Source organism: Primulina huaijiensis, chromosome 16, assembly GCF_012295235.1.
Source record: "Primulina huaijiensis isolate GDHJ02 chromosome 16, ASM1229523v2, whole genome shotgun sequence".
Taxonomy (NCBI): Eukaryota; Viridiplantae; Streptophyta; class Magnoliopsida; order Lamiales; family Gesneriaceae; genus Primulina; species Primulina huaijiensis.
Genome location: NC_133321.1, coordinates 2,188,391 through 2,200,414, shown reverse-complemented (window position 1 = coordinate 2,200,414; position 12,024 = coordinate 2,188,391). Strand labels below are relative to the sequence as shown.

Here is a 12,024-nt window from a genome sequence, read left to right as displayed (position 1 = left end):
TGATTTTTGCCTTTTGAGTTTGAAATTGGAAAGAAGCCGTTACAGATTTGTAACGTATACTTTTCGTCTGCCGTAGCTACTAGGTGGAGATGGGCTTCTCTTTTGGGCTTAAGGCCCAATAATTAGTAACCCATTTAGAAACTGACAATGAACTCACATTACTTTGTTTCATAGACATAAGACATTCATCGGTGAACAATCTTGCTTGGAATATATGAATTTATAATTTACATTTTCAAAATTAAATCAAACAAATCAATCAATTATACCATTACATTATATTATAAACATTTATTATATGTATGCTCTTTTTTTTATACACAGATGCAAATAATAAAATATAATTTCTTTTATCTAGAAGATGTAAAAAAAAAAAATTAACTGTTTTTGTGTTCCATAATAATCATATATTGGTTATAAACTGCTTATTAAATTAACCAAAATTTAATACCGGTCTATAATCGCTCTTAAAATCGAGATTTAGGTCTGATTTAAGAGTTTTTTTTAACCATGCAACAAACAAAAAGACTCTCTCCCAAGTGTAGGTCTCACGAATCATTATCTGTGAGACGGATCAACCCTACCAATATTCACAATAAAAAATAATACTCTTACCATAAAAAGTAATACTTTTTCATGGACGACTCAAATAAGAGATCTGTCTCACAAAATACGACCCGTGAGACCGTCTCACACAAGTTTTTGCCCTCCCCCAAAACCCCCCTTTTTAGTGAGTTTACAAAAAATTACTAATAAATGAGATTTCATAAGAAAACCAGTTTTGTTCATGCAACTCACATGATTAGTGTCCTTATCTACTCAACACATAATACGTGTACTAAGTAGAAAAATCATGGTCACGCATTCAACCATGATGTATAGATGAGTTGTCGATTCATCACTCAACATATGTGTCGTGTGCTGAGTGGAAGAAGACACTACCCCTATGGGTAGCATCTATCAAACAAAGAAAATCCATGCATTATCAAGTACTTTTCTTAACAAATTCTCCATGCAAGGAAACTTCCATTCAATGGTAGCGATTCTGCCTAAATTATTGGATATTCTTCATGATCAAAATCAGAAATATATATTATTATTTAAGTACATAGATAAGAAATATTATTCATTAAGATATATGATACAAAATATTCAAACGTCAACGGAATAATCTAACATCCAACAATGAAATATATCAGTTTTATTAAACTGCTAAATAAACCAAACCTATATTTTTTTGTTAAGCACTTTTAATTTTTGAGTCCTTTTGGCAAATTAAATATTTTGATTATTGTTATTCATAATCAAGTTATCTAATCTAGCCAATATAAATAAAAAAAATATCATTAATACAAACAAAAATTAAATATATAATAATACATGCATAACACTAACTACAATTGTATAATTAAATTTAAAATTCTTCAAAATTAATTATTTTCTCTCCAAGAGGGACTTCATTCTTATCATTGACACAAAAATTCATAAAAGACGTCTCACGAGTCAATTTTATGAGACTGATCTCCTACTCGTGAAAATTTATTACTTTTCATATCAAAAATATTATTTTTTACTCCAAATATAAATCAAGTTAACCCATGTAACAGATATAGATCGTTAACATTTAGACAAAAATTAGACCGTTTCAAGAATCAATTTTAAGAAAAAATTCTGAACATCTCGTTACAGCCCTACGTCGTTAATCACACATGTGTAGAAGTCAACGGTCGCTGATATAGTACTATAGTAGTGTAAGCTGAAGGAAAATAAGCTAATGGGTTGGTGGGAAATTAAATATATGTTTTCGTAAATGCATCGGAAGTTTTCGGAGATGCCCTAATTTTCTATAAATTAACAAATCTGAAAAACCAAATTAGTAAGAAAGAAGAAAGCAAAAGTTATATACAGATTACACCATGTCTGAGTTAGTGAAAGAATCTTGGCAGAAGTACTTGATGCAGCTGCAAAGCCACCCTCTTAGAACTAAGGTGCCTATTCTAATTTAACTTTTGTTTATATTTCGTGTCGATGGATCTCGTTCTTCCCGAGTCGGAGGTTTTTTCGATGTAATTGGCAGAAGGGTTTTAGATATTGTGTTGATGCTTTCAGGCGATCACGGCAGGAGTTTTGATGGGGAGTAGTAATTTGGTAGCTCAGAAAATTTCTGGAGTGCAAAAGATTCAGCTCAGAAAATTTCTTCTTTTCATGGTACGTACCAATTTTTTAACAAATTTGAAATTAATAACAAAATTTGAAATGTTGGAATTGGTGTGATATGGATGCAGTTGTATGGATTTGTGTATTCTGGGCCATTTGGGCATTTTCTACACAAAGTAATGGATGCCATTTTCAGAGGAAAGAAGGCTGACAAACGTACTGTTGCCAAAAAGGTTAGAGCTTCTTTTGTTGGTAAAAATTTGTGTGAGGCGGTCTCACGGGTCGTATTTTGTGCGACAGATTTCTTATTCGGGTCATCCATGAAAAAATATTACTTTTTATACTAAGAGTATTATTTTTTATTGTGAATATCGGTAGGGTTGACTCGTCTCACATATAAAAGATTTGTAAAATCGTCTCATAAGAGACCTACTTTCTTTCGTTTCGTTTTCGGATTGAGTTTCGCATAAATTTTTGAGGATGGATTTTGATTAGGTATAGAATCTGATATTTACTGAAAGCTGTATTTGGACGAATGAATTCGATTAAATTGTGAGATAATGGAATCTATCATAATCATTAATCAAAGTAATTAGACCAAGAGCGATAATTAAATTCACAAGAATTTCGAGTACACCAAATATTGAATAAAAAAATCCATTTAAAACATCAATCCAAACACACCCAAAATATATTTATTGATGATCTCAACCGATATTTAGTCGAATAATTCATTGAGATCCAATTATATAGGTTTTGTTGGAACAATTAACCACCTCTCCTTGGAACAACTTCTTTTTCATGATGTATTATGGCTTGGTAGTTGAAGGTATGTTAATCATTCTTCATTCTTCATTATTATTATTATTATTATTATTATTATTATTATTTTCTCAAAATATTTTGTCGTGGAATATGCTATTATCCTCGGTAAATTTTTGAATTTTTAAGGTAGTCCATGGTTAGTGGTGAAGAAAAAAGTACGAAACGACTATCCCAAGGTACAATTGACTGCATGGAAGGTATGTATAATATATAATCACCCACGGACACTATAACTTATGTTAATCATTTTCATGAATTTATTATTTTTATTGAACAATTTNGTTGGATCAACTATCAGTACGTGCCTTTACAATTTCGTGTTTTATTTCACAGCCTCGTCGCTTCATTCTGGTAAAGTTACTTTCATTTCAATTCCTCCATAAAAATATTTTTTTTCCTCCAATTATGTCTCCATTTTAAGTTTAAATTTTTTACATTTTGAGCTTGATTAGAAGCTCGAAAAATAAATTATTTTTAATTCATTAGGTATATAGTCAAACTTCGATCTTAGGTTCGAATAATATCTTAAAAGACTAATAATTTATCTACGTCTATCAAAATTATGAATATATTGAAGCACAACTTAAATTCGATAAATCCAAATACGAGTTAATTGTGTAATATTAGGAACTGGACCTTAAATTCCGTAGTCGTGGTCGTTTTCGCTAATACATGAAACTTTTTGTGGTGAACTAACAGGGCTATCTTTCTCAATTTAAAAGCAAGATCAATTGCTGCTAAGAAGCCTTGAGGTTTGATAGAATTTTGATATCTATACAGTGTAAGAAGAATCGAGCCGGCTCGTGTGTCACAAGCCATTGAATTCGAGCTCGATTCAAGCTTTTTTAGCGGTTAAGTTCAATATTATTAAACAAGTTACAATTACGGTTTGTGTTTTCATGTGTTGGTTCAAAAGCTAATGGTCAAACTCGATTACTTTTTCATTACTATTATTATTTGTTTATGCTTTGAATGTATATAAAGTCTGATCCTTACCATTACATTATTCAGATTTTACAATATAATCCTCTAGAAATTACAAACCTCATGATTTTTAAAAATAAAATAAAATTATAAATATGCCCTAAATTGAATTTTTTTTTAAAAAAAACCCATGATCTTGAAAAGCAAAATCCGATCAAATCAAATAAAACCCATGATCTAGAAATTACAAGAGACTCGTCAGAAATTTTGTAATATGGCTCACAATGGAAGATGTCGATAGTGATCTTCCTTAAATGCTCAAACTAGAAAGAGTCAGAATTCGAAAAGGGTTTTTGTCCAAGAACTGACCAATAACATCTTGCAGTAACAAGTCCAAGTGGTGAGGGACCACACAAAAAATATTTTTCTAAGGGATCTCAAAAGCAAAAGATTTTCCTCGAGGACCTCCAAGAACGTGACCACTCACTACAAGATGTTTTCGGCAAAAACTGTCAAGCTATAACACAGAAAACTATCCACAAGTATGAAATCCGAATTTCAAATGCGAAAGAGGCTTCTATAAATACAAAGACAAAAAAGAAATTAAGAGCATAGACCATTCTCTTTAATTTTCATCAGAATAAAATTTGTAATACTTAAGTTTATGTGTATTTTGTTTCAAGCTACAATAAGTAGTTAAACAAGTTGTCTCTTTCTCTACATGACGTTACTAATGTAAAAATATTTAGTATGTTTGAATAAAAAGTACAAAACATTTTGTTTATCTCTTGTTTAAACTATATACAAAAATTAAATATGTTAATCTACGCTTTGAAGTAGGAAACGAACAAAGTTGTGCTAGTTGCCGTTGAAAGAATCTACAACAAAAACCATCAATTGCGACTGCGTAGTTAAACTGAACTGTGAGTAACAATTTGTAAAACTCGACAGATACAACCCCACGTGGCTATGGTCAAAAGTTAAAAGTTTTAGTTTAAAATACTGAAGCATTATGAACTGGGAAAAAATCAATTTGAAAAAAGTTTAGGGTGAAATGATAATTCGGACTAAAATGGGTCAGATGTCAAAACGAAAGGGACTCTGTAGGCCTCTAAAATGAAAGAAGACTGAATTACAAATTACCTAAGGAATCAAATTGAGTATTACCCGCATAATGTTATTGGAAGTCACGTTTCAACTCAATAAACAAAGGAAAATGGGAAGTGCATAAAAGATCACATGCAAGGTTGTAAAATGCAAGCGCAAATCGAAATAATTAATTACCAAATATTACAAGTCTGAATAATTTTAATTGAAGCTTAAATGTAAAAAAAATATTTAATTCTTGGTAACAGTTTAATTTAGCTTATTGAAATTATTTAATTATTGAAATATTAATATTGTTTCTTTTTCCCTATTTTGACCAAATCGTTGTTCTTTACCTGACACTCATTGTATCACAAACTTTTCTTGATTAAGAGGAAAACATAACAATAGAAGTCATTTCAGAGGAGAAAGAAGCTACACAATATATAAAAGATTCGAACCTCATAAAAACTACTAATAATAATCGACTATCTCCATTTCTGACCCTGCCCGCGACACGACATTCCTGCCCTCCGGCTGACTACAAGGTCAGTCACCGCCTCCAGGAAAATATGCATCACCGTTGATGTTACTTTTTCCTAAGATCAATCCCTGCCTTCTTAGCAACTGCATCGAGTCCATTCTTCTCTATGGTTTTTATGGCTTTGGTTGACAATCGTAGTTTCACATAGCGTTTCCCTGCCTCCCACCAGATTCTCTTGTATTGTAGATTGACAAATTGCAGCTTCTTTGTCTTGTGATTCGAATGAGAAACTAAGTTCGCCCTGTTTGATTTCTTCCCCGTGAACGGACATATTCTTCCTGAAAGTTGAAAGAAGCAATAACAGCTACATAAATGCAATCTCAAAACAGGTCATTAATATATTAGAATATTACATTAAGTTTATCACGCGAATATTCGACACGAAAAATATACACCCGTGAGAGATGGTACAAGGGATAGGGGAGGTGGTGAATCAGACACACCACTGTCCCATAAGATGACATGTATTGTGTTTCAAATCACAGAAAGGTGTGAGAACATGATTTTGCTTAATTTCTGATGTATCAGAAATAGATCTCGTTATTGGATCTACCAGGTGATAAGAACGGCTCTGAGTTTCGGTCATAAACCACATTCCCCCCAGTTTACAGCATCCTTCGTGGGGATCCATACGCCTAAACACGGCCAGAAATGTGAGGAAAGAGGCACTGGTGAACTGTCGTGGTTGAGACAAACTCCAATACACTCCTTAATTCGTTTCCAAATGACTTAATGCAAATGTTCTTCGGTTCTTTAATATCATGCTATAATTTGCTTGTCATCTTCAAGTAGCAAATTTGCACTCATTCTGATAGCCGACCACACCGGTTAACACCAAAATACTTGAAAAGGAGAAACACGCTCACTTGTACAATTTCTCAAAGCCCATCAAATAATCATAAATCATCATGATATATTCCTTGTGCAGTTCAAGTAAAAAATACAGCAAACCAGTTTTATCAAATTTTCACCAATAAACTTAATGCGGCAGCAATAAGCAACAAGCAATTGTAAAGTATTCTCGCTGTTGAATTCAATATCAATAATATTAAAGAAATACAATGCAACCTATGTTGCATGTATACGAGTACGAGTATCGTATCGAATACTATACAGATACGACGACACGTCAAATTTGAAAAATATAAGATACGATACGGCTAGGATACGTCAATCATTAAAATATATATAAATATTATATATATTTTTATATTTATATAAATTTACTATTGAAAAGTAAAATTTATAGAGATAGATGTAATATTTCATTAATCATAATATCTTAAGTACAAAATATTATTTAGGGATAGATGTAATATTTTGATCAGAAATAGAATGAAAGAGACGGACAAATGTATANGATAGATGTCATATTTCATCAATCACAATATCTTAAGTACAAAATATAAAACACTAAATCCATCTTAAACAAGTAAAAAGAAATCAAACATCCATATCGGTCTCATCACCAACAATGCCTTCATCAATAAATAAGATTGACTCCAATTCAGATTCATCAAGAGACAAATTGGCAATTTCAAGGATAGCAACACCCTCCGTGTCCATGGAATCGAATGCATCCGCTCCAACGTCCCACATCTTACTTTCTCCTTCACTATAATGTGGACTTCTCCTAGATAAAAGACGAAGATTGTAGTGAACATACACCAAATCTTCCGCTCTTTGTGGTATTATTTTATTTCTCTTCAATGAGTGTAGAAATTGTAAGTGTTTCAATTTCTCTCACACAAGAAGAAGGCTCCCCAAGTAGCTTTAAAGCTAAACTTTGAAGAGTTGGTGCGGAAGCACCATGGATAACCCACCACTTAGTTGGAGACATCAAACCTCGATCACACATTGCATCATTATCATAAAAATCATCAATGGCTGCCGAAAAAGACTCCTCATTGGCACTTCTTGGTTCTGATGAACAGGAGTAATATCTTTCAATGCATTTTTTCCTTTCCCTTGAAACTTCGATGTCCCTATGAGAATAAAGACGATTGGGAGATTCTTGGAGCCACTCATTGCTTTAATATCTATATAAAAAGATTGATAATAAAATATGAACTGATATAGTTTTATGGTGCAGCGATGGAATAAAAGCAATACAAGGTTGATCTGTGTCGGCTTTCCTTAGCATCTCATAAATTGGACTTGTGAAAGAAAGTACATAATCAATGTTTGATCATCTGATATCTTTTACTTTACTGTTCTAGCCTTCACTGCATCATCCTCCTTGTACAGATCCCATCTTTCACTAATCACCATGTTTTCAAGACATTTCTTGATTTGCCTGAACCTTTTAAGCATAATGATCGTGGAAATAAATCAAGTCTAATCAAGTGATAGCATCTTCAAGTTCAAGTTATCGTTGAACATCGATAATCTCATATTGTGTTTCATTATAAAATTCTTGATCATCAAAGCATTATTTGATACTTCAGCTATCCACTTGAACTCTTCAAAGGCTTCTTTGTTTTGTACGGAGTCAATCGGAGCACAAATATTCTTCAAAGCCAGATTCAAAGTGTGCACAACACAAGGTGTCCAAAATATGGTGGGCACTTTGACTCAACAAGTAACCCAGCGGCTTTGCAACCAGGAGCATTATCCGTGACCACTTGGACAACATTCTGATGTCCCACTTCGTTTAAGTCATCAATGAGCAACTTAGAGATGAAACATTTATCCTTGTACTCACCTTCACAATTTATTGTCTTTAGAAACATAGGACCACTTTCACACACGGCCATGATATTAATAAGCGGTCTTCTTTGTACATAATAGTTTGTATATTTATAAACAACTTAAAGATGAAACCTTTAAAATAGCCATGAAATAGGATGGGTATAACGTTATATGAGTGTACTGCATCATCTATACATATGTATACAGATAGAATGCAAAAACTCTATTGATAAAGGAAGCGGCTTACAATTTTATTCCAGACAACTGTTATATAGGCGGCGGCGGATAAAGGTTTCATCTCTAAGTTGCTTATTGATGCCATAAACGAAGTAGGACATCAAAATGTTGTCCAAGTGGTCACGGATAATACTTTAGTTTGCAAAGCCGCTGGGCTAGTTGTTGAGTCAAAGTACCCACACATATTTTGGACACCTTGTGTTGTGGACACTTTGAATCTTGCTTTGAACAATATTTGTGCTCCGATTGACTTCGTACAAAACAAAAAAACCTTTGATGAGTTCAAGTGGATAGCAGAAGTATCAAATAATGCTTCGATGATCAAAAACTTTATAATGAAACACAATATGAGATTATCGATGTTCAACCATAACTCGAACTTGAAGATGCTCTCACTCGAGGAAGACTCGATTTACTTCCACGATCATTATGCTTAAAAGGTTCAGGCAAATCAAAAAATGTTTTGAAAACATGGTGATTAGTGAAAGATGGGATTTGTACAAGGAGGATGATGCAGTGAATGCTAGAATAGTAAAGTACAAGATGTCATATGATCAAACATTGATTATATACTTTCTTTCACAAATCCAATTTATGGGATGCTAAGGAAAGCTGACACAGATCGACCTTGTCTTCATTTAGTATATGAGTGGTGGGATGAAATGATAGAGAAGATTAGGGTTGCTATCTCGAAAAGGCCTCACAGTGGAGATTCAAAGTTATATGGTGCAGCGATGGAATAAAAGCAACACACCTCTACATTGTTTGGCGCATTCTTTGAATCCGAGGTAAAACTAAAAAAAATTTAGCTAAGTTTTAGCAAATTATACATATCAGTTCATATTTAATTATCAATCTTTTTATATAGATATTATAACAATGAGTGGCTCCAATAATCTCCCAATCGTCTTCCTCCTCATAGGGACATCGAAGTTTCAAAGGAAAAAAAATGCATTGAAAGATATTACTCTTGTTCATCAGAACGAAGAAGTGTCCATGAGGAGTTTTTTCAGCCGCCATTGATGATTTTTCTGATAATGATGCAATGTGTGGTCGAGGTTTGATGTCTCCAATTAAGTGGTGGGTTATCTATGGTGCTTCTACACCAACTCTTCAAAGTTTAGCTTTAAAGCTATTTGGGAAGCCTTCTCCTTCTTGTCGTGAGAGAAATTGGAGCACCTACAATTTCATACACTCATTGAAGATAAACAAAATAACACCACAAAAAGCAAAAAATTTGGTATATGTTCACTACAATCTTCGTTTTTTTATCTAGGAAGAGTCCACATTATAGTGAAGGAGAAAGTAAGATGTGGGACGTTGGAGCGGATGCATTCGATTCCATGGACTCGGAGGATGTTGCTATCTTTGAAATTGCCAATTTATCTCTTGATGAATCTGAATTGGAGTCAATCTTATTTACTGATGAAGGCATTGTTGGTGATGAGACCGATATGGATGTTTGATTTCTTTTTACTTGTTTAAGATGGATTTAGTGTTTTATATTTTGTACTTAAGATATTGTGATTGATGAAATATGACATCTAGCTCTATAATTTTCAATTTTCAATACTAAATTTATATATATATTTTAATGATTGTTGTATCCTAGTCTTATCGTATCTTATATCTTCAAAATCTGACGTGTCGTCATATCCGTATCGTATTCGATATGATACCCATACCCGTATCCATACAACATAGTTTTCCAATTAGTCCTTAGAAATTTCAACTTTTTTCAATTAACCCTTAAAACTTTAAATATTTGCAATTTTGCCCAAACGTATCCGAAAAACGTATCCACGCCGTATCCATGGCATGTCCTCACCGTGTCCAAAACGTATCTGCGTGTCGTATCCGTGTCGTATCCGATACTTCAAAAAACAAATTTTAAGGCGTCCGTGCTACATAGAATGCAACAAAACACTAGATGTATGTGGTCAGGCCATCAAGGACTACATCCATGACACAAGGCGGACATGCTAAAACTCATCCTAAAATCTTTAGTTTAGAGTACAATCAACAACTCTTGTTTGGATGAAAATATAATCATATACATCAAGTCGGAAATATTTCTCGACAAATGAAACATATGCAATATATCATCATCTTAATATCTGAATAACATCAAATCTGATTTTAAAATGCACTTTTTGAATTCTAATACACTTGAATTCAGCTTTCCAATAAAAAATCGGATGGAATACAAATGACATAATCATAAGCAGTTCTGACCGTTCAACAACAATAAAGACTGAATACAAACTAATCTCAATACCTAAATTTTAAAGTACCACTTCAAAATGTCTTACGGGGTACTCATACAATGTGGTACAAATAACAGTAATAGCCATTCCGTTGAGATTTGATTCCATTCACAAAAAGCTATAACTGGGGGAACCATTGCAAATTAATTTTTCTAAACCTTATAACTCAAGCGACAAATTTCCCCCTCGCCTAGGACAATTATTTCTGTTGAAAGAAGGATCGATACACCAACGCGGGCTCACAAGGAAATGGCTCGGGTTCAACTCAAGTCTTGACAGCACAGCTGCATAACTAACTACTAAGACTACTTATTTGGCTAAGTAGGAGAGTGTAGCAGTTGGTGAGTTAAATAATATCGAGACATGTATATAAGGCTTGTGTTGTATATTCTTTAGAGTAGCTTCTTTCTCATATTATTTGAGTGAGAAAGGAAACTCGCGGCTGTACATTTTCATCTTGGTGAGATAATAAGAATCACTTCCTCCTGGTTTCGAGAGTGGATGTAGGCATCTTGCTGAACCACTATAAAATATTTGTTCTTGAATAGCTTTCAATAATCAATTTCTGTTGAGTCATTTGTGTGTGAGTTCCATAGAATTCCTATTGATTCTTGATCGAAAAGAACTGGGTTTATGGCATAACAATTATAGCCAACCTACAGCCACTCTCCTAGTTACAATTATTGCTCCCAAACAAAAAGTCAGAAAGAACACCAATACTAAGATTTGAGAATCATGCCTAACTTGAGAAGCAAAACTAAAATGACAGAATATCGAGTTAATGGTACCAAGGGGTAGACCATTGCGCGATCACTCATATTTTCTTCAAACTCGACCCTCCAACTCCAATTTATCACCCCAAAACCCCTCACACCAACCCCATAAATCCCATCTCCGCCCCTCGTACCAAGTCAAATTAAGTGCATAACATTCTCATACCGATACACACAAAGAAAACCAATAAACACAGAAAGAAGGGAAGAAATTTACGTGCAATAGGCATAAGAGAAGGCCTGGGTAGAACATCAACGGGAATAGGAGCAGGGAGTTGAAAATGGGTTGCTGAAATCTTGGTACCACTCAGCTGGGATGCGGTGAAATTAAGACCTGAAGTGGTTCTCGAAACATACATCGAAAGCCTGTTGAAACTGTAGGACTTCACTGCTGGAAAACCCGTCATTAGTGGTCCGATTGCAGCTGTGATTGTTGCCATTACAGCAATGTTTTCCGTTTTCTGTTATCAGAGAAATTTCAGAAAGACGAGTGAGAGGCCAAGTTAGCGGAAGGGAATCG

At 33.7% G+C, this 12,024-nt stretch overlaps 2 protein-coding genes across 2 annotated transcripts; one reads left to right on the top strand and one right to left on the bottom strand.

Annotated features, from left to right (window-relative positions):
- Window positions 1-1,783: 1,783 nt before the first annotated feature.
- LOC140961947 (peroxisomal membrane protein PMP22) lies at window positions 1,784-3,929 on the top strand. Its single transcript, XM_073420747.1, has 7 exons — window positions 1,784-1,988; window positions 2,110-2,208; window positions 2,286-2,390; window positions 2,911-2,986; window positions 3,109-3,179; window positions 3,248-3,333; window positions 3,682-3,929. Exons 1-7 carry the CDS (start codon window positions 1,917-1,919, stop codon window positions 3,731-3,733), a joined length of 561 nt encoding a protein of 186 aa, XP_073276848.1. The 5' UTR covers window positions 1,784-1,916; the 3' UTR covers window positions 3,734-3,929.
- A 1,429-nt stretch (window positions 3,930-5,358) lies between these two features.
- On the bottom strand, window positions 5,359-12,024 carry LOC140961878 (large ribosomal subunit protein bL28c). Its single transcript, XM_073420638.1, has 2 exons — window positions 11,722-12,024; window positions 5,359-5,814 (listed from the first exon to the last, which is right to left on the bottom strand). The coding sequence occupies exons 1-2, from the start codon at window positions 11,942-11,944 to the stop codon at window positions 5,582-5,584; spliced, it is 456 nt and encodes a 151-aa protein (XP_073276739.1). The 5' UTR covers window positions 11,945-12,024; the 3' UTR covers window positions 5,359-5,581.

What these genes read in the sequence shown, in the direction of transcription:
- LOC140961878 (XM_073420638.1), bottom strand. Translation starts at nt 11,944, where the DNA reads ATGGCAACAATCACAGCTGCAATCGGACCACTAATGACGGGTTTTCCA. An exon ending in TTCTCTTATGCCTATTGCAC is followed by an intron (nt 5,815 to 11,721) that starts GTAAATTTCTTC and finishes TTCAACTTTCAG; the next exon opens with GAAGAATATGTCCGTTCACG.